Source organism: Dipodomys spectabilis, unplaced genomic scaffold (assembly GCF_019054845.1).
Source record: "Dipodomys spectabilis isolate Male_0828 unplaced genomic scaffold, ASM1905484v1 ptg000069l, whole genome shotgun sequence".
Lineage (NCBI taxonomy): Eukaryota > Metazoa > Chordata > Mammalia > Rodentia > Heteromyidae > Dipodomys > Dipodomys spectabilis.
Window position 1 is genome coordinate 21,000,341 of NW_024870746.1, and position 20,056 is coordinate 21,020,396.

At 44.3% G+C, this 20,056-nt stretch overlaps 1 protein-coding gene across 3 annotated transcripts; it reads left to right on the plus strand.

Moving 5' to 3' along the window:
• Positions 1-253: 253 nt before the first annotated feature.
• Positions 254-19,590, plus strand: Irf6 (interferon regulatory factor 6). Of its 3 annotated transcripts, XM_042682273.1 has the most exons (9): positions 293-326; positions 4,270-4,353; positions 4,903-5,087; positions 9,836-10,040; positions 11,292-11,420; positions 13,708-13,881; positions 15,448-15,840; positions 16,788-16,906; positions 18,251-19,590. In XM_042682273.1, the coding sequence occupies exons 3-9, from the start codon at positions 4,914-4,916 to the stop codon at positions 18,473-18,475; spliced, it is 1,419 nt and encodes a 472-aa protein (XP_042538207.1). In that variant the 5' UTR covers positions 293-326; positions 4,270-4,353; positions 4,903-4,913; the 3' UTR covers positions 18,476-19,590. The 3 variants fall into 3 exon arrangements, with proteins under 3 accessions (XP_042538208.1, XP_042538207.1, XP_042538209.1); XM_042682274.1 differs by lacking the exon at positions 4,270-4,353 and having other exon boundaries at positions 254-326; positions 4,911-5,087; XM_042682275.1 differs by lacking the exon at positions 293-326 and having other exon boundaries at positions 4,911-5,087.
• The last annotated feature ends 466 nt before the right edge of the window (positions 19,591-20,056 follow it).

Sequence of the window (20,056 nt, forward strand, 5' to 3'; positions counted from 1 at the left end):
TAGAAGTTGGGAGACACCCAGTCAGTCGACTTAGATTTGACCTCCCAAATGCTTCCAGTTCCCAGGACCACCAAGCCCGAGGCATAGGGCGAGGCCGGAGTCCGGGACTTTTCTTAGCCCAGGTTGGAAGCGGGGGAGTGGGGTGGGGCGGGAGCTGGGCGGGGCTGGACAACTCAGGAACGCCGGGTATCCTATTTCTTGCAATCCGCCCAATGGCGAAGGCTGGGGGCGTGGCTTTACCTGGAGGGCGTGGCCAGGTCGCGCGGAGCTCTGAGGTGCTCCCGGGCTGGACGCTGACGTGAGCTCGGCGCACCTGGGTTGGGCAGGTAAGGGCTGGTGTGGGACCCGGAGGGGGGACCCACAGTCTCCAGTGGTGCACCGCCTGACGACACTGGGCCGGGCCGTCGAGGGGCGCGTTGGCGACAGGTGATCTTAGCTGTGGGACGTCTGCTTGGTGAGAGCCGACGGGGCGGGGGGGGGGGGGACGCCGACTTCACGGAGGCTACCTGGGGAGACGGCGACACCTCCGCGGACGCGGAAGGGCCCGCCACCGCCTGCGTGGAGGTGCGAGCGGGGCTCCGGACACCTGTGCGGGAAAACCTATCGAGGCTGGGGTGCTCGTCCACCTCCAGGTAGTTCCCGCAGTGAGGCTCCCCCCCCCCCGGACCTCCCACCGAGCCGACCGGCTTCCCTCCCCACCGGAGCCGGAGTGACACCGCCCGCCCACCTTCCCGTCGGGTGGAGCCTAGGCGCCCCCCCCCCCGTTTCTCGCTCCCCCCCCGCCCCCCTGCTCCTCCCCCCTGCCCCCTCCACCACACACACTCCCCCCCTCCACCACACACACTCCCCCCCTCCACCACACACACTCCCCCCCCCGCCCCCTCCACCACACACACTCCCCCCTCCACCACACACACTCCCCCCCTCCACCACACACACTCCCCCCCTCCACCACACACACTCCCCCCCCGCCCCCTCCACCACACACACTCCCCCCCTCCACCACACACACTCCTATCTCGAGCAACTGGCTTTGCCTCTGGCTCGGGTGGGAACTTCCCAGTCCCTTAGGCTCTGGTCTGGCGCGACTTCGGGGAAAATCGTAAAAGGTGTGTGGGGCGGGGGGGGTGGGGGGGGGCGATCTGGAGCTTTGATGGGTTTGTTTTCCTTCCCCGAATTTAGTTAGCACTCTGACCTTTCCTGCTCTGGGTCTGGGAGACACCCGTGGATTTCTAAGGAGCCTCGCTAGGTGTTGGGGAGGGAGGCGCCAGGCGTGGCTGCTCTGGGGGTGGGGGGGGGGTGAGGCCCTCTTTGCCTGTAGGGGCTGGAGGCGGTGCAGAGAAAGGGAGAAAGTCTCTCCCAGGCTCCATTGGGAAGGAGGCCTGGGGTGCCACTCTTTACAGGGTACCTGCTTGGTGTCAAGGGGTCACCAGGCCCTTATTCTGTGGTTGTCTTGGTGGATATCGAGAGTGGAAGCCAGGGAAGGGAGAGGAGAAAGGGACTGGTGCAGTTTAATGTGTATATGATACGAATGCATGACAGCTCCCCAACACCCTCCAAGTTCCGTGCACCAGGGAAGAAGGGTGTGGAGTTATGGCTAGAGGCCCAGAATTCACCCCTAAACAGGACCAAACCCAATAGAGGGAAGCCTGGGAACTTCGATGGCATTTCACTTCCCTTCAGGAGGAAGGGAAGGAAAAGAACTGAGACTGCTCCTAAGACTTGTCTGCAGAAAATGGCAGCTGTGTGTTTGGTAGCACAACCATCCACAACCGTATCCTGGCTTTGAGGTAGTAGTGGCCCTGGGAATTGGCCCAGGCAGGAGCTGTGAAAGTAAGTGGTGATGGGTTTTTATGGAGGACTGCTTCCTGGAAATGGGGTGTTGAACTTTCCAGTAGTGGCAGCTGATATCAATTACGCTAAAGTTGAGTGGTGGGTACAGTTAGAATTCTGAATTAGGTGCTTCTGAGAGTGGGGGAGGGGGGTGTTCATGCATTCTCCTTCCCACTCACTTGGTAGGTCTTCCAAAGGAGTCTATATTGGTTTTGGTTTGTTCTCAATATAAAAGAACATGGAGAGATTTGGAATTCAGGACTCAAGTGGCAGGATTTGATACAGTGCATTCTGTTTTAGGATTGTTGGATCTGAGCCCCAGATACTGCATTTAACTTTTCAATGACTTAGTTAATCCATCTGTAAAACGAGAATAATATCACTTCTAGGGTCCTGAGGATGAAATCAGACGTGTCAAGTACACAGAAAATTGAAGAGGCTATACAGATATAGGATTGTTGATATCATGTTTCATAAGAAATTGGAGGAGAATGTGAATGATTTGTACAATAATATATGAAAATAAGTGCGTATAGTCCTGTTCCCAGCTAACTATTACAAATACAGTGCATTGGCATATTGCTTTTCATGTCTCTTAAGTTTGCACACCTACAACAGTTTTTATGTTACAGAGTGGAGGTATAAGATCATACTGCTCCTTAGATTCATATTGTAAATATTTCCCCTAATCTAATAGAAATCCTTCTGACACTCATTAATAGCTGCTGAATAATGCATCCTGTGGATATGATTTAGTGAACATTCTTCTCTCTCATTTTAGTTGTTTTCTATATTCTTCTCTTTGCTTGTTGTAAGAGTCCTCATTACCAGATGACAGATAAGAGAGATCTCGGCTGACTTCTAGGAGGTGGGGAGTACTGGCAATTACGGGACTGAGGAGGAAAGACTAGGGCTCTATCCCCTGGGGCTGAGGTGGGTTGCTCATGTGTAATGTCACTCTGGAGAACACTGAGAACTCTAGATTTTAATCACTGACTCTGAGTGGCTGCTCCGCTTTCCCTATCAGTACGTTCAGTTCCTTGTAGTGGCCTGGTTGTCATTGTGGATAAGTCCACGATCAGTCAAGAGGTGGCTTCCATGTGACATGTATATAACCCTTAAGCCAGTACTGCAATAGAAATTCTTCAAACTTTACCAAGTTGATTGCTTCTAGTTCTCCATTATCTTTTTCCTTTGGTGGTTCCCCCTTCCTCTCCCCCTTCCTTTAGCCCTCCCCTCTTTTCAGGACTCATACTAGGGAAGAGAAAGTAGAACTTGCTCCAGGGAGAATATGCGTTCTTTTTAATAAGGTGTATATATATTCTGTGGTTTGATGGCTTCACATGCTGTCCTACAAACCATCCCAAATCAAGGCCAAGAACCTGGACACTTGGACAGGGCATGCAAAGTCACCTGTTCTCTGAGCTGAGCTGTGCTCCCAGGGGGAAGGTTTCTGTTGCCCGACTCAGTAATTGGGTCAGAAGGCTCAGGTGTGAGCAGGACCTACCTTGTTCTTAAAGTGCCAGAGACCAAATTGGATTTCAGTCCTTTGTATTTGCTGGGAATGTGATTTGGGAAAGAAGAAATGTTGGGGAATCACCCGTTAACTAAGGCTCTCAGAGTCTTTGGGCATCTTGGGCTAACTTAACTAGTTTTGGTTTCAGAACTGGATAGGAAGGTAACTTATTCTCAGGCCACTATAGACTTCCTGTTCTAATGTAAATTTTTTCCGTAAGGGATATCTGTCTTTTCTTTTCTCTTTCTTTCTTTCTTTCTTTCTTTCTTTCTTTCTTTCTTTCTTTCTTTCTTTCTTTTTTTCTTTCTTTCTTTCTTTCTTTCTTTCAAGGGATATCTAATGAAAACTAATGAAAACACTGAACTTTGTTGTTTATTAACTATCACAGTGCTTGGCACACTAACTAACTGGAGAAAAATGTATTTGTTGAATGACTTATTTTTCCAGGCATCCACTTCTCATGTTAAAGAAAAAGAAAATACCCCAAATCCAAATACATTATCCTAGGCAAGTCATTTCTAGTGGGTGAGCTTTTTTTATTTTTTTCCTTTAGGCAACTGATCTGTTGTTTTCTACTGAGTGCCAGCTGCTGTTGAATGTTATCTGCTATGCCCATGTATTTTTATGAGAATCAATTGCAGACTTTACCCGGGCTGGCGCCTGTAACCAATTAGTTCATGCCAGTCTCTGGGGAAATAAACAAAAGTAAGAGAGGAGACTGGCCGTGCTGGGCACAGCTTGTCTTATGACTGCTTTTAGTTTGCTAAGGTAGGGAACTGTGAGATTTGATTATTGTAGGGCTTCTTAATTTTATCAGACTCAGTTGCAAAGGAGGTATTGGCAAAGCCTTAGGTCTTTACAGTTCTCCAAGCCTTCACTAGATAGATACTGGAGACTTTTTTTTTGTTCCCTTGGTATAGAAAGGAAGAAGGAAAGAGAAAGAAAGGAAAGCTGATTCTGCTCAGCTTTTCAGATTCTGGTGGACTGTCTGCCTGCTCGCCCATGTAAGTGAGGACTTTGGAACCAAGGCCTTGACGCTCACCTCCTTCTCTCCCTTAGGATGGTGTCACTTCTTACTGAAACATTCCCACTCATTTTCAGCTGGCTTGTTTAAAAAGAGCTTAGCCTTCTGCCCATCTCCTTCCTGTTGCCATAACTTTCTCTTCCCTCTTCTGAGGTGAGATTGAAAAGAGCAATTACTTCTCTCTTCCAAAGCCCTTGAGGAAGGACTGTTCTGTGGCGATGACATCACCTTTTTCTTTTTTCTGCTTCAGGATTTTAAATAGAAGAAATGTGATCTGCTTGCCTGATAAGTCTGATTTGGCTAGAGCATGAAGTATATAAATGGCTTTGGAATAAGAATCAAAAGAACCTTTTAACCTCTTTCCTTTCCCACCTGGCACAGTTTATTCCCATATTTAGTTTCTTTGCTGTAATCTAGTGAAACTGTAGCTCTAGCATAAGGGAATGAGAGCTGGGAAAAGTTCCCAGTGACTGGCCTAATTCTCCTATCCTTTCCTCCCTCCCCTCCCCCCCCCCCCCCCCCCCCCCAATCCTCCAGACCATGGCCCTTCATCCTCGAAGAGTCCGGCTAAAGCCCTGGCTGGTGGCCCAGGTGGATAGTGGCCTCTACCCTGGGCTCATCTGGCTACACAGAGACTCTAAACGCTTTCAGATTCCCTGGAAACATGCTACACGGCACAGCCCCCAACAAGAGGAAGAAAACACCATTTTTAAGGTAAAGGACTTTCTTCTTTCTCCAAGTTCTCTCAGACCTTTCTGGATTTGTTTGTTTTCTTGCTTTGCTGTTTTTGTACTGGTCTTGGGGCTTGAACTCAGGGCCTGGGGTGCTGTCCCTAAACGTTTTTGCTCAAGGCTAATATTCTATGGCATGAACCACAGCTCTACTTCTAGCTTTGTACTCATTATTTTTTTGAGATAAGTCTCATGGACTTCCCTGCCTGTGTTGGCTTCAAACCGTGATCCTCAGATCTCAGTCTCCTGAGTAGCTAGGATTACAGGTGTGAGCTACCAGCACCCAGTGCCTGGCTGCTTTTTTCTTTTTCTTTCCTTTTTTTGCATGGGAGTACTCTAAACCCACCCCCCCCCCCCCCACACACACACACACGATGGTACTCAAAACGTAACATAACAGTCATAGTAATTTCTCTTTGGGAAGGATAGATAGATAGATAGATTCTTTTTTTTTTTTTTTTGGGTCCGGTTGTGGGCCTGAACTCTGGGCCTGGGTGCTGTCTTCCCTCAGCTCTTCAGCTCAAGGCTAGCGCTGTACCACTTGAGCCACAGCGCCACTTCCGGCTTTTTTTTTCTTCTGCTTATGTGGTGCTGAGGAATCGAACCCAGGGCCTCATGTATGCAAGGCAAGCGCTCTACCATTGAGCCACCTTCCCAGCCCGATATATATATTCTTAACCCTTTATTCTTTCCCATTGGTTAATGATACTCAGTTGATGTCTCTCAGGACCCAAGATGATTTTAAGTCATCTATAAGTGTCTATAGTGATGTGCTTGTCCAAAATTACCAAAGGTCAGTGGTTGACTCTTCATTCACTCAGGTCCTTGATACTAAGAGAAGTGCTTAAGCTTAGGGATGGCTGTCCAGACCATGGCAGAATTATTAGTTACTAGCATGCTCCTAGTAGAGGGTACAGAGGCCTTCAGCAAGTTGCTCTTTTGATATTAAAATGTTTTCCCCATTTATATCCTCTGCTTCAAATTTAAATGTGATTTGGTTACAAATTTTTATTCGTTAATCTATTTTTCTCTTCCCCCTTCCCTTCATTCAATGTTAGAGATTGAATCCAAGACTTTACTCTTGCCACATAGCTACATCCTCAGCCTTAATTACGTTTTCTTTTAATAAAAAAAGTAGCTCAGATATGAGAGTCATTTTACTGAAGCAAAGATGTGATCACATAGCATCTTGCAAAATTTATATGAAACCAAAGTTTGACTTTAGAAGTAGGTGGATGGGCAGTGGTTGTAGGAAAAGGCTTAGAGTAATTCCATGGACCACATTTTCATGACACACCAACTACTCCCTGCCGGGTCCTTCTCATCCCAGAACGAGCTTAGTTACTGCAGCCCAAGAAACAGAGAAGTTAGCTAGAACGCAAAAATGTAAGTTTGTCCTGACTGGGTCTGTCAAGTTGGATCCTCCAGGTTTTTGCTGAGATTGGATTAGTATAGGGCTGAAAAGAGGGTTTCAGAGCTCAGGGGGAAAGCCATCCTAACAGTGTTCCCTGAAGGATTCTATTATGTCCAGTGAAAAGAGAAGAGGTCTGATGTGATAAGATGTCAATGAGCATTCTTTTTTTTTTGTGTGTGTGTGTGTGTGTGTGTTGGTTGTGGGGCTTGAACTCTGAGCCTAGGTACTGTCCCTCAGCTCTTCAGGTCAAGGCTAGCTAGCACTCTACCACTTGAGTCACAGTGCCACTTCCAGTTTTCTGAGTGGCTTATTGGAGATAAGAGTCTCACTGATTTTCCTGCCTGGGCTGGCTTTGAACCACGATCCTCAGATGTCAGCCTCCTGAGTAGCTAGGATTACGGGTGTGAGCCACCAGTGTCTGGCTTCAATGAACATTCTTAATTTAGGTATAAATAATATAAAAATTTTAAGGACAACATCTGAAACCAGCACTAGTTATTGTGGTTGGCATTGTGAGGGGAATGGGTATGCTCTGGTCCAGCCTGCCTTGCTGTGGCCTGAAACTGAAATGGATAGATTTCAATTGAGATTTGGTCTGAAACTTGGGTTTCCTGTTGAAGCTTTTGTTGTCCATGGGGAAAAAAAGACTGGATCCTGAAAGCCCTACACCTCAGGGTGGCTTGTGTGCTTGGCTTGAGGAAAGCGTTGTATCAGTACATCTGCGTGTACAATGCTGAAGGAGGAACAAGGAAGTCAGGAGACGAGGAAGGATGCTTTTACAGATCCCAGACTCTAATGAACCTTTAGCAAGATACACAAGTGAGCCAATAGCATGGAATGGGTGCTGTGTCCATGATCTCATTTGATTCCCTCCATAACCCTGTAAGGGAGATACTGCTTTCATCTATGGGCAGAAGCTGACTCTCAGTGGGGTTCAGTAACTTGCTCAAGTCATACAGCCAATAAACAGTGGACTCAAGGTTTGAACCCATGTCTCTGTTTTCCCTACCCGACTTCCTGCCTTAACACTACTCTTTCTGACTGGGAGTTGGAATATCTGACTTGAACTCCTATGACCACCATCTGCTGTGTGGTCTTGAGCAAGGCATATAACTTCTCTGCGCTCCAGTGTCCCTTATAGAAAAATTGAAGATGAAATGAATCTTGCCTACCTCTTAGGATTTGAATGAGAATATAGTGAAATAAAGTATGGAAAGGGATTTGTAAAGTACCATAAAAATACAGGGATCATTTCCATTTTAGGAAGAGAAATAAGGACCTATGCAGTGATCACAGTCTCTCCCAAGCTAGAGTCAGGATGAGTTTGGACAAGTAATGTTTGTACTTCACAATGTTTGCTATGTGATATCTTGTAGGCTCTCCTTTCTCCATTCTGAAGTTACATTTATAAAAGGCTTTGGTCCTCTACTGTATTAGCCTTGGGTCCCTATGGTCATTTGAATGGCCTTGGGGGGGATGCTGTGTGGTAGGCTAGAGCTGGGCTGTGGCTGGGTTAGTCTGGCTGTTCCCTATGGAGGGGCAGGCCTCTAGTGGGAACTGTGGAAATCCACACACTTCTGCCAAAACATGCACATTCCCAGTCAGGCTGAGTGGGGTCATAGTGAGCATACACATAAGGACTGAACAAATCGAAGAGACAATGGAGAAGCAGCAGCCAAGTACACCAGGTAACAGCAGATGTGCCTCCTAGACACTGGGGACCAGTGAAGTTGAAATCCCCTATTAGGGTTGAATGGAATGCAGCAGCAGTTAGGTCCTCTAGTATTTGCTAAGCCACCCAATACAGCACAGCTTTGTTAAAAGCTCTTCTTTATTCCATACCAGAACCCATATCTGGGAAGACTATAAGGAGGAGGAAGAGGAAGAGGAGTTAAAAGTTGGGAGGGGGATGTTTAACTCTGGAAAGAATCTTCCTCATGACTCTGGGACTTTGCAGGTGATCCAGGGAGATCACATATCTAAAAGATGCTGCAGAAGAATTCAGTTTCAGCTTGAGAAAGAAGTCTGTGGTCAGAATCAAAGGCAGGGAGTAGTTGGCAGTATGCCCTGTTGGCTTGAAAGCATTTAGTGTGTACTTCTTCCTGTCTTGAGTTCTCTTGTAATGACAGTTTTAGAGGAGGGCATACTCCCCAAGAAAGTTGAGGGACCAGAGTATGTTAGTCGTCTGGGAAATAGATGCCCTGTGAATGGAAACATAAATGCATGTTGGACATGGAAAGTGGGCTGAGTTTCTACTCCCTGCTGTGTTCCTGAGGAATGTAGTCTATACAACATGCAGCTTAGGTTTTCTTTTTCCTTACTGGGGAAGACTATCTTATTCCTCTTCTCTGGGGATAGTACTGTGAGTTCCTATATTTGGAAACCAGAGAGGAGTCAAAGAGGTTTTAATCCATGCTACTAGTCACTTGTACAGCTACAGCATGAAATTTCCCAGTGACATAGGAGACACAGGAATTCAAGGAAGAAGGAAAGGTTCAGGATGTAGGGTTGGTTTGTTTGTGTTTTTAGAACTTAGGGCCTCAGCCAGGGGGCTATGGTGAACCCCCTCCCCTTCCCAGTGTACTTCCTGCCCTAAAGGCACTTGGTTTTAGGCCCTGATCTCCATATCATCTTCCATCCCTTTGTCATATTTATTGTTTAAGAAACTGTGTTAAAAAGATAAAGGGAAAGGAGGTGCCAATGGCTCATGCCTATAATCCTGGCTACTCAAGAGGCTGAGATCTTACAGGTTTTGGTTCTCAAAGCCAGCTAGCCAGGACAGGAAAGGCCCTGATACTCTTACTGCCAATAATCTACCAAAAAAGCTGGAAGAGGAGTGTAATTCAAATGGTAGAGCACTAACTAGTCTTCAGCAAAAGAAGCTCAGGGACAAAACCCAGGTCTCCTGAGTTCAAGCCTCCGTATGGGCATCTGTGTGTCACATATGTGAACATACACACACATACACGTTGCCTCAAGCCCTACTTTCTAGAGTTACCCTGAACATTTCAGCACATATTTTGCCCCAATTTCAACTCTTCATTGTTGTCTGAACAGGCTTTAGTACTAAGGTTTAAGATAAGACTCTTTCGAAAGACTGCATTTGCACAGAGCTTAATTTCCCTTTGGCCTTGCTTTGTCTGGTTCTAAGGGCAATATTGCCTGCTGCAAAGTCTATAAGTTAAGGTCAAGATTATGAGTTATATTTATAGGGGTGTGTGTACATATGTATGTATGTGTTTGTGAGAGTGGGTAACATACATTTTGCTGTAATTCTGGACAATAGTAAGCACTCACTTCCATTTCTGGTTTCTCAGGCCTGGGCTGTAGAGACAGGAAAGTACCAGGAAGGGGTCGACGACCCTGACCCAGCAAAATGGAAGGCTCAGCTCCGCTGTGCTCTCAACAAGAGCAGGGAATTCAACTTGATGTATGATGGCACCAAGGAGGTGCCCATGAACCCGGTGAAGATATATCAAGTGTGCGATATCCCTCAGCCCCAGAGCTCGATCATTAACCCAGGTGAGGCCTAGATACCTGTGAGAAGTGGCATCATGCCAGATTCTAGTCTGGATTCTTCAAATGGATTGAAAAGCAGTCTAGTTTTCAAAGTTTAAGATTGGTAAAAATAGGAAAGCCATTCCTTAAGAACTCAGAGGACAAGTGGTATAAACTCAGCAAGAGCTTCATGGAGAAGAATGACTATTACCAAGAATTCTTACAGATGGAGAAAGTAGAGCGAATCTAGAGTTCTACTGTAAAAATAACCTCTCTTGGAACTTGAGAAGCCAGCCAGGGAGGGAGAGGGGGTGGAAGGAGAGGGTTGAAGCAGGCATTAGAACTCAGTGGAAGGTTTTGCATTTTAAACTTGGCTGTTCTAACTTAACTATTTGGTGGGACTTGATTCAAGTTACTGGGTTTCTTTCTTTCTTTTTTTGTCGGTCGTGGGCCTTGAACTCTGGGCTTGGGTGCTCTTCAGCTCAAAGTGAGCACTCTACCACTTGAGCCACAGTGCCACTTCCAGTTTTCTAGTAATAAAGAGTCTCACGGACTTTTCTGCCCGAGCTAGCTTTGAACTGTGATCCTCAGATCTCAGCCTCCTGAGTGGCTAGGATTACAGGTGTGAGCTACCATCACCCAGCTTCAAGTTGTTGGGTTTCTTGAACCTGAGTTTCTTCAACTCCATTCTATCTCAGGTTACTGTAAGAGTCATTTGGCATGACAGTTAAAGCTGCTAGGTTTTTTTTTTTTCACTTAAATGTTAGATGAGTGATTGTTTAATTTGTAGGATACTTTTGCTATGAGAATACCACCCTATCCTCCCATTTACTCAAGGTGTAATGAGTAATAGGAGCCAGATAATTTAGATATGTGGTCCAGTAAATCCAGTGAGGAAGGGGATCTTTACCTCACATTAAATTCATAAAAGTGAGAAGTTGATATACTTGAGTCCTTAAAAGAGGTACTAAGGTGCAGGAAGCTAATGTGTAGTTCTGCCAATGTGCAGACATTTCTAAGAGAAGGAGTTAGGATCTTCAGGTTCTGAGTAGAGGAAGAGAAGATAGTTACATTAGGACTCTGTAGGAGGAGTTGGAACTAGGAGTTAATATACCTTCAGTTCTCAGTCTTTCTAGCTAGGACCTGTGTATGCATTCTGACCTTGAGGATGCTGTGTGCTAGCAATCTTTAGCTTGTGATGAGTTAGCTGCAGTGTGACTTGAACTGCTTGATTGACTTAAGTTGCTTGATTGTGGGCTTGTGTGTCTTGGGTAGGATCCACAGGGTCTGCTCCTTGGGATGAGAAAGATAATGATGTGGATGAAGAAGATGAGGAAGATGAGCTGGATCAGTCACAGCACCATGTGCCCATCCAGGATACCTTTCCCTTTCTGAACATCAATGGTAAGTGAGAGGTGGTAGGTAGGATAGAGGGATTCGGAGGATGTTAAGAGTTTTGGTCTCAGAATGCTGATCCATTGTCCACAACTGCCTTCAGAGCAGTGATTAGACCTTGGGTTTAGAGTGCTGAGCTGTTTGTTAGCAAGCAGGACTCACATGCAAGAGAACTTTGCTGGTTTATTGATTCCAGTAAAGTATGATGAGTTTTAGACTTCTAGAGACTATCTAATTCAAAGAAAGGAAAAATAAAAAATTCATTCTCAGTCTTACATATGAACATATTAGTGGTTATAGATGTTGCCAAGTTTCTTTCAGAGCAAGCACAGATGTCATTTTTATGTTGTAGGCAGACTTTCCAGTATTTCTGTTGGAATAAATTCTGTATTACTTTTTTTCTTTTTCTTTTCTTTTTGGTGGCAGTCCTGGGGCTTGAACTTGGCCTGGGCACTGTCCCTGATCATTTTTTGCTCAAGGCTACTGCTCTACTATTTGAGCCACAGTTCCACTTTCAGCTTTTTAATGATAAATTGGAGATAAGAGTCTCACAGATTTCTCTGCTGGCCTGGCTTTGAACCTCCTCAGATCTCAGCCTCCTGAGTAGCTAGGATTCTAGGCGTGAGCCACCAGCGCCTGGCTGTATTACTTTCTTAATGGGGACCATTCCACTTAAGCTATATTATGGAAAACTTGGGTTTCTCTAGCTGTTGATTCTAGGTTGTGCTAGGACTTACTGCCAGAAACTTTCCTTTTATGGACTTGTAAATTCACCAAGTAAAATGGCTTGAGGGATTAGGAGTTACTGTGTGACTGTAGGCATGGAGTTTTGTAGTGCACTTTCAGAGGACACTAAACACAAGGGTAGCACTGTTCATCTACTGCATCTTTACTTCATTTCTTCACTGAAGTGCTCCTTGCCAAATAATTTGCATATAGTTCTGTAGATTTTTGAGATATTTTTAGTACCATCTAGATTCTATGGGTCAAGTGCAAAAAACATTTTCTACCTCAAAAACTTAGGATTATTGAGATACTCTCTTTAGAACCTTGGGGTAACCTACTTACAGAAGGTGAAATAAGGGCACTTATTGTCTGTCCACTTAGTCTTCCACTTAGACCTTTGCAACCAAGTGCTAAATAAAGGAACATTTCATGTTTTTTTTTCTAGGCAAGTACAGCTACATGCCACATTCCCACTTAGTGAAGTTTTAAGAACTGGACATATGGAAATCCTTTCCCCTGACTCATTCTGTTATTCTCACTTCTTAAAAGGTTACAACCTTGGGCTGGGCTGTCAATTAAGTTATAGAGTGCCTGCCTACCAAGTGCAAGTCCCTGATTTCAACCCATAGTACCACCGCACTAAAAAGAAAAAATCAGAATCTTGATGTCCTATTTTTGTTCATATTTTCTGAAAACTAATATTGTATGTTCTGATGTTCGGGGCTGCCTTGGATCATTATTGGGAAATTATATAATATTATATAGTATAAAATATAACTAGGTACCTAGATTTAGCCAAATTGATCATAGAGAATCAAAGAAATATTATTAACCTCTGTGATTTTAATGTGGTTGAGTCAGAGAAAGAAGTATCGTGGAAGAACAGACTAGAAGGAGAGATCTGTAAACTTTGGAATGAACAAACTCTGACATTAACAGGGAAGTAGGGTGTTCATTCTTTAAACAGAATCTTTAATTGGATACTTTGGAGTGAATAATACTTTCACATGATATAAAATTCATAATGGTACAATAAGGTAATAATTTGAAAGGTTTACTTTCAGACTTGTCCTTAGGCCTTTTAGTTCCCTTCCCTGGTGGGGAGAATCTTGTTGGTTCTTGAGTATCCTTCCAGACATTTTATGCTTATAAAAGTGTATTTGTTTCTTTTAACAGCATTCCTAGACATTAATACTTACCTAAATCTAAATGATTAATTCAGTTGAGTTCACCTGATGGAAGACAGCCAACATCTGTTTAATTGGTGGGACCAAATTCTGCAGCAAAACATCTCATGTCCTTTCTAATTTAACTGCAGAGGAAATGGTCTATAGGTTAATGTTTACCAGAAACAGTTCTTCGAACTATGAGTTTATGGGAGAAATGATTAGAATTCAGACTCATATTTCTTATTATGACTTATAGGAATCATTGATGGGCCAGGAGATCAAATTAGGTCATGGATTAGTAGGGTTTGACCCTTGTCTGCAGATCCTTTTAGTTTCTAAGAGCCTTGAACCAGGTGCATGTGTGGTAGCCCTGCCTGCCCATCCATATCCTTCTGTCATAGGTTCTCCCATGGCACCAGCCAGTGTGGGCAACTGCAGTGTGGGCAACTGCAGTGTGGGCAACTGTAGCCCTGAAGCAGTGTGGCCCAAAACAGAGCCTTTGGAGATGGAAGTACCACAGGCACCTATTCAGCCCTTCCATAGCTCTCCAGAACTGTGGATCAGCTCTCTTCCAAGTAAGTGAGTCCTGATCTCTATTGATGAGCCTTCATCTCCTGTTGCAGTCCCTGTCTGTCATGCCTTCTGCCTCCATTGCCTGTCTTTCCTCTCTGGTGCTAGGATCAAACCCAAGGCCTCTTACTTATTAATTAGGCGCTATACCACTGAGGTATATCCTCAGACCCCCTCTGCTGCCTCTTTGTTATTCCACAGGTACACTGTGTCTGGTTACTAGCTGTCCAATGAATCACCAGGGAAGTAAAGAAACTAATCTGTATCTACTTGTCCATGTGCTGGTGATTGGAGCTCCAGATTACTCACTGTTAGTCTAACTAGGGGATTGAGTGACATTGAGTGACAAGGCCATTGTGATATGGGGAGGTTCATGACCCTGGAATTGGTCAAGGAGTTTCTTGCATTTGAAGGGCTTTAGGAACTCTTTCTGAATTTGGTACAAGTTTTGTTTATTTTATACCAGTCTTGGGGCTTGAACAAACAGGGTCTGGGTGTTGTCCCTGAGCTTTTTTGCTCAAGTCTACCATTCTACCCCTTGAACCACAGCTCTACCTCTGGCTTTTCTGGTAGTCACTTGGAGGTAAGAGTCTTACAGACTTTTTCTGCCCTGCTGGCATCAAACCATGATCTTCAGATCTCAGCCTCCTGAGTAGCTAGGATTACAAGTGTGAGGCAGTGACATCCAGCAAAGAGTTTATCTTGAAGAATTGATGTCATTTCCCTGTTTTCCCTTTTCACATTATAAATGGCCAGAATATGAGTACAGGAGTCTTGTCCATGAGGCTTAGTGGCTTTGAAAGGCCTAATGGATTTAATGGAGACTTGTTGAGTGCATATTTACTTTGCTGCAAACTGTCCTTTTATGGCATTTTATTAGAACAGGCCCTCAGTGTGTGCTAAAGGGGTGATTTTCAGAAAGATGTCTTAGCATTTCTTTTTCCCCCCTCTAGTTTCTTTTTAAGAAAGGAGCTAAAATGGAGATACACACTAGATCTTTAAGTTTCCTCTAATGCCTATTTTTGAAGATGCAGTCAATACAATATGGTGAAGTACCAAAGTACTTTACCTGGTGAAATTCTAGCCCTTAGGTCATGGTGATTGAAGGGAGATAGTTATTGATCTTAAGTCCCTTGCTTCAAGGCAGGTTTTTTTGGTAACTATTCAAGGGATTTGTCTCCTTTTGTTGCAGGAATCATTATGGCCATGTCTTTTTTTTTCTTTTTGGTGCTGCTCCTGGGGTTTGAACTGGGTGCTGTCCCAGAGACTTTCTGCTCAAAGCTAGAATTCTACTATACTTGAGCCACAGCTCCACTTCTGGCATTTTTGGTCATTAATTGGAGCTAAGAGTCTCATGGATTTTCCTGTCTGGGCTGCCTTTGAACCATGTTACTCTGATTTCGGCCTCCTGAGTAGCTAGGATTAAAGGCATGAGTCAATGGTACTTGGCTTGGCATGGCTCTTTTGAATGTTAGTTGAAACCTGGCCTGATCTTGATGGACTTGTGTGAGCCGTCGGGATGGGAGGCAGACCTATGGAACCAGGATTCACTGTTGTCTCTCACCTTCCAGTGACTGACCTGGACATCAAGTTTCAGTATCGTGGGAAGGAATATGGGCAGACCATGACCGTAAGCAATCCCCAAGGCTGCCGGCTCTTCTATGGAGACCTGGGTCCTATGCCTGACCAGGAAGAGCTCTTTGGTCCTGTCAGCCTTGAGCAGGTCAAATTCCCAGGTCCAGAGCATATTACCAATGAAAAGCAGAAGCTGTTCACTAGCAAGCTACTGGATGTCATGGACAGAGGACTGATCCTGGAGGTCAGTGGGCATGCCATTTATGCCATCAGACTGTGCCAGTGCAAAGTATACTGGTCTGGGCCATGTGCCCCATCACTTGTTGCTCCCAACCTGATTGAGAGGCAAAAGAAGGTCAAGCTATTTTGCCTGGAAACCTTTTTGAGTGGTGAGTCTTTTTTTTTTTCTTTTTTTCAGAATATTGATGGTGGGCATTGTTCTCTGGAAGTTTATATCTTTCCCTTTCCATCTTTTCTTGGCCTAGCAAATATCTTAACCCAAGAGTTTCTTTGGGAGAAGGTCAAGGCCTAACAGAAGTTTGGTTATGAAAAATGCACATGACCTAGGTAATGAAGAAGGAAGTTCTGCTGTAAGGCTCTGTGCTTGACACCTAGCTTTTGTTTGATTATGGCTCCTTCAGTGGCAAAAGAGAGAGACAGTTTTGCCATTACCTTCCTATACCAGCTTAACTTTCTTGTGTATACGTATGTGTGCTGACACTGAGGTTTGAACTCAGGGCTTGATGCTTGCTGGGCTTGCTTGCTCAGAAGCAGCTCTACCATGCGAGCCATACCTCTAGCACAGCTTTTTGCTGGTTATTTTGGAGATGGAATCTCATGGAGCTTTTTGGCTTTTGAACCTCAGTCTTCCAGATCTCAGCCCTCTGAGTGTTAGGCATAAGCCATTGGCCCCAAACATCAACTTAACTTTCATAGGTGATCTTGTTCATCATGCTCAGCAAAATTCATACTCTCCCCCCCCCCAAAAAAAAATTTGAGTGATGAAGTAAAGTGGATAATGTTAGGAAGAACATTGAGATGTGCATTTCACAATGTGATTTGAATCCCAAGTCTAGATCAATTGTATCCAATAGAACCTTGGGAAATAATGGAAAAGTTGTCTGTTAGTGTCCAATATGGTAACCCCTAGCCTCACATGGTGATTGAATATGTAAATATGATCAAGGTAACGCAGAATCTATTTAATTTTAATTAATTTAAAATTAATAGTCACATGTGGCTAGTGGCTATTCTCTTCGGCAGCATGAAAGATAGTACTTCCTGAATGGATATGGATTGATCCAGTGTACCAAGCTTGTTATTTTACCCTCTGCAGAGCTCATTGCCCATCAGAAAGGACAGATAGAGAAGCAGCCACCATTTGAGATCTACTTATGCTTTGGGGAAGAATGGCCAGATGGAAAACCTCTGGAAAGGAAACTCATCTTGGTTCAGGTGAGGAGTTAAGGGTATATCAATTTTTTTTGCTAATGCTTCAGCCCCTACATTTGGGTTCTGATTGAGCATTTATTCACTTGTGTGTATTCTCATCCCATCAGATGAGGTATCAGACAAGGCCTGATACAGAGGATCAAACTGGAGAATGTAAGATACTTAAAATCGGTACCTGCTTTATTAGAGACCTTATCTTCCATTCTCTTACCAATATTGAAGTTTTGCTAAAACCTAAGCAAAGCTAAAGCTACCCAGGAAGCTAAGATCTGAGGATTGAGGGTCAAAGCCAGCCTGGGCAAGAAAGTCTTTGAGACTCTTATCTCCAGTAAAACAGCTGAAAATGAAGCTGTGGCTCGATGGTAGAGTGCTGGCCTTGAGCAAAAAGGCTAAGGGACAGCTCCCATGTGCAGAGTTCAAGCCCTAGCACCAGTGTGCATGTGTGTGCACATGCAGACACACCACAAAGAATATAACCTTATTGTTGCATTTTTTACTTTGTTGCTGGTGTGTGTGTGTGTGTGTGTGTGTGTGTGTGTGTGTGTGTGTGTGTGTGTGTGTGTGTATGTATGTATGTGCGCGCGCGTGTGCCCGTGCGCCTCGTCTTGGAGCTTGAATGTAGGGCTTTGGCACTGTCCCTGTAGTTTTGTATTTAAGGCTAGAACTCTACCACTAGAGGCATAGGTCTGCTTCTGGCTTTTTTTTTTTTTTTTAATCGTTAACTGGAGATAAGAGTCTCCTGGACTTTCCTGCCAGGGTGGCTTCAAATCATAATCCTCAGATCTCAGCATCCTGAGTAGTTAGAATTACAGGTATGAGCCACCAGTGCCTGGCTGTTGTTATATTCTTTTATCTTATTGTAGAAAAGTTTTTCTTTTTTTTTTGCGGTTGCTTCAGAGTTGCGCAATGAGGGAGGCAATAGATGACATTTGGTTTAATTGCTAGGTAAGCAGTCATTTATTTAGGCAAATGGTATGAAAGTACGTCTAGATTCTCCTCTTGTACCAAGTGCTAAAATGAGCCTTGGCAGGATGGTTTGGTGAGATCACGGTATGTACTGCATCTAGATATTAGAGTGGCTGACTTCCCCAGGAAGTCTCCCTGCTTTGGGGTCTCTCCTGCTTTGCAAAAAACCCCACAAAACAAAAACAATAAACAACAAAAAACCCATCTTTTCTGCTGGAAGGTATGGTTCAAGAGGCATAATTCCAGCTGACCAAGCAAGCCCAATAAGCTCAAGGCTCTGGGTTCAAACTTCAGTCTGCCAAACATCAAACCAACCAACCAACCAAAATCCCCCAAAAAACTTTTCCTCACTGGATATTTGTGTGCTCTGTGCCTGAACAGGTCATTCCAGTGGTGGCTCGGATGATCTATGAGATGTTTTCTGGTGATTTCACACGGTCCTTTGACAGTGGCAGTGTTCGCCTGCAGATCTCGACTCCAGATATCAAAGATAACATCGTCACTCAACTCAAGCAGCTGTACCGCATCCTCCAAACCCAGGAGAGCTGGCAGCCCATGCAGCCCGCTCCCAGCATGCAGCTGCCCCCTGCCCTACCTGCTCAGTAATCACGAATGCCATCTTCCTCTTTCCTCCTTTACTCCTTCTTTTTCTTTTTTTTTTACAATATTGTACATATTGATATTTTTTATTTTTCAGATTTAACCAGCTTTTAACTCTTTCCTCTTACGTTGTTAGAAGTTTGTGACTATCCAAATGTGCCTAGCTTTTTCAAAGTTGATTTAATTTATGGAAAATCACCTGTCAGAATTTTTTTTTCCTTTTATACCTTTTAATGGTAGTATGATGCAGTAGCAGAGATTTGATCTGGGAGTTTGGACATCAGGGTTCTAGCTGCAGCTTTGCTTCTCGTGTGACCTTGTGTACAGGTCATTTAATTTGTGGGCCTCAAATTTATCAATTGTAAATAAAGGATAGAATCATGCCCACGGTTACATCCAGCTTTTAAACTCTGGCTAGAATACTTCATTATATTTGTACAGGCAAAACTGCCCAGAACAAGATCTTTCTGAATTGTTCTTATACCACATTTTTTTTTCTTGCTTTCTTCAAAGTTCCCTCAAGCACTGATTTGTCCAAGATTGAGCTCTGTTTGACTTGTTCTGCTAGTATAGTACACTGGCTCCATGACGGGACAAGTAAGAGGGAGAGGAGCTGACTGGTTGCTTAGGAACCAAGCTTTATATCTAAATAGAAATGGGAGCCAAAGTCTGAAAGTCATCTGACCTAAGGAATAAAAACTCATAAATCAAGCCTTTAAAGGGAAGCTGGTGACATAAAAAGCTTAAGAGATTCTGTGAAAGAATGGATTGTTAGGTATATACCTTGTCATTGTTCACCTTGTATATGACAGATGAACCCATGACTCAGTGGGATACAGGATCTCTTTTTCTTGTTTCCTTTTCTGAGGGTCACTTAGGAGGGAGCTGGGCATCTAGAATATTCTGAATATACAAACCAAAAAGGACAGTTCTTGTTTGTAGAGTTTTTTGGAGGGGTTGGGTAGGATGGGGACTGTTGACCTAGGGTCTTGCTCTGTAACTCAGGCTCCCCACAAACCTGAGATCCTCCTGCCTGTGCTTACACATAGGTACTCCAGTGCTTAGCTGCTTGGAGGGTTTTTTGTTGTTGTTTTTTGTTTTTTGCTGGTCCTACAGCTTGAACTCAGGCCCTGGGCTCTGTCCCTGAGCTTCTGTGTGCTTAAGGCTAGAGTTATATCACTTGAGTCACAGCACCACTTCCAGGATTTTTTTTTTTTTTTTTCAGTTTATGTGGTATTAAGGAATTGAACCCAGGGCTTCATGAATAGTAGGCAGGCACTCAACCACTAAGCCATATTCCTATCCCTGCTTGGAGTCTTCCTCTCACTTGCATCTTTGTAGTAGAGGTAAAAAAGTATTGGGTGTGATAAGTAAAAGTAGAATGAAGAAGGGTTGGGCAGTGCTCTTCTGGAAAAAGCTCATTTGGCACAAACCTGCCCATCTCCTTTGCTAGAGGAGTTATTTGGGTGTGAACTATGTAGGTAAAAGTGGGGTAGAACACTAACACTAAAACTGCCACAAACCAGTCTTACATCTAGTTATGAGTGCTCCGCCCTTGGTCTTTCTCTTTCTCTTTAAAATGAAATT

Excerpts from the sequence above, each read along its gene's own strand:
- Irf6 (XM_042682274.1), top strand. The coding sequence starts at position 4,914 with ATGGCCCTTCATCCTCGAAGAGTCCGGCTAAAGCCCTGGCTGGTGGCC. Across the intron at positions 15,841-16,787 it reads CCTGGAAACCTTTTTGAGTG|AGCTCATTGCCCATCAGAAA; the intron begins GTGAGTCTTTTT and ends TACCCTCTGCAG. Across the intron at positions 16,907-18,250 it reads GGAAACTCATCTTGGTTCAG|GTCATTCCAGTGGTGGCTCG; the intron begins GTGAGGAGTTAA and ends GTGCCTGAACAG.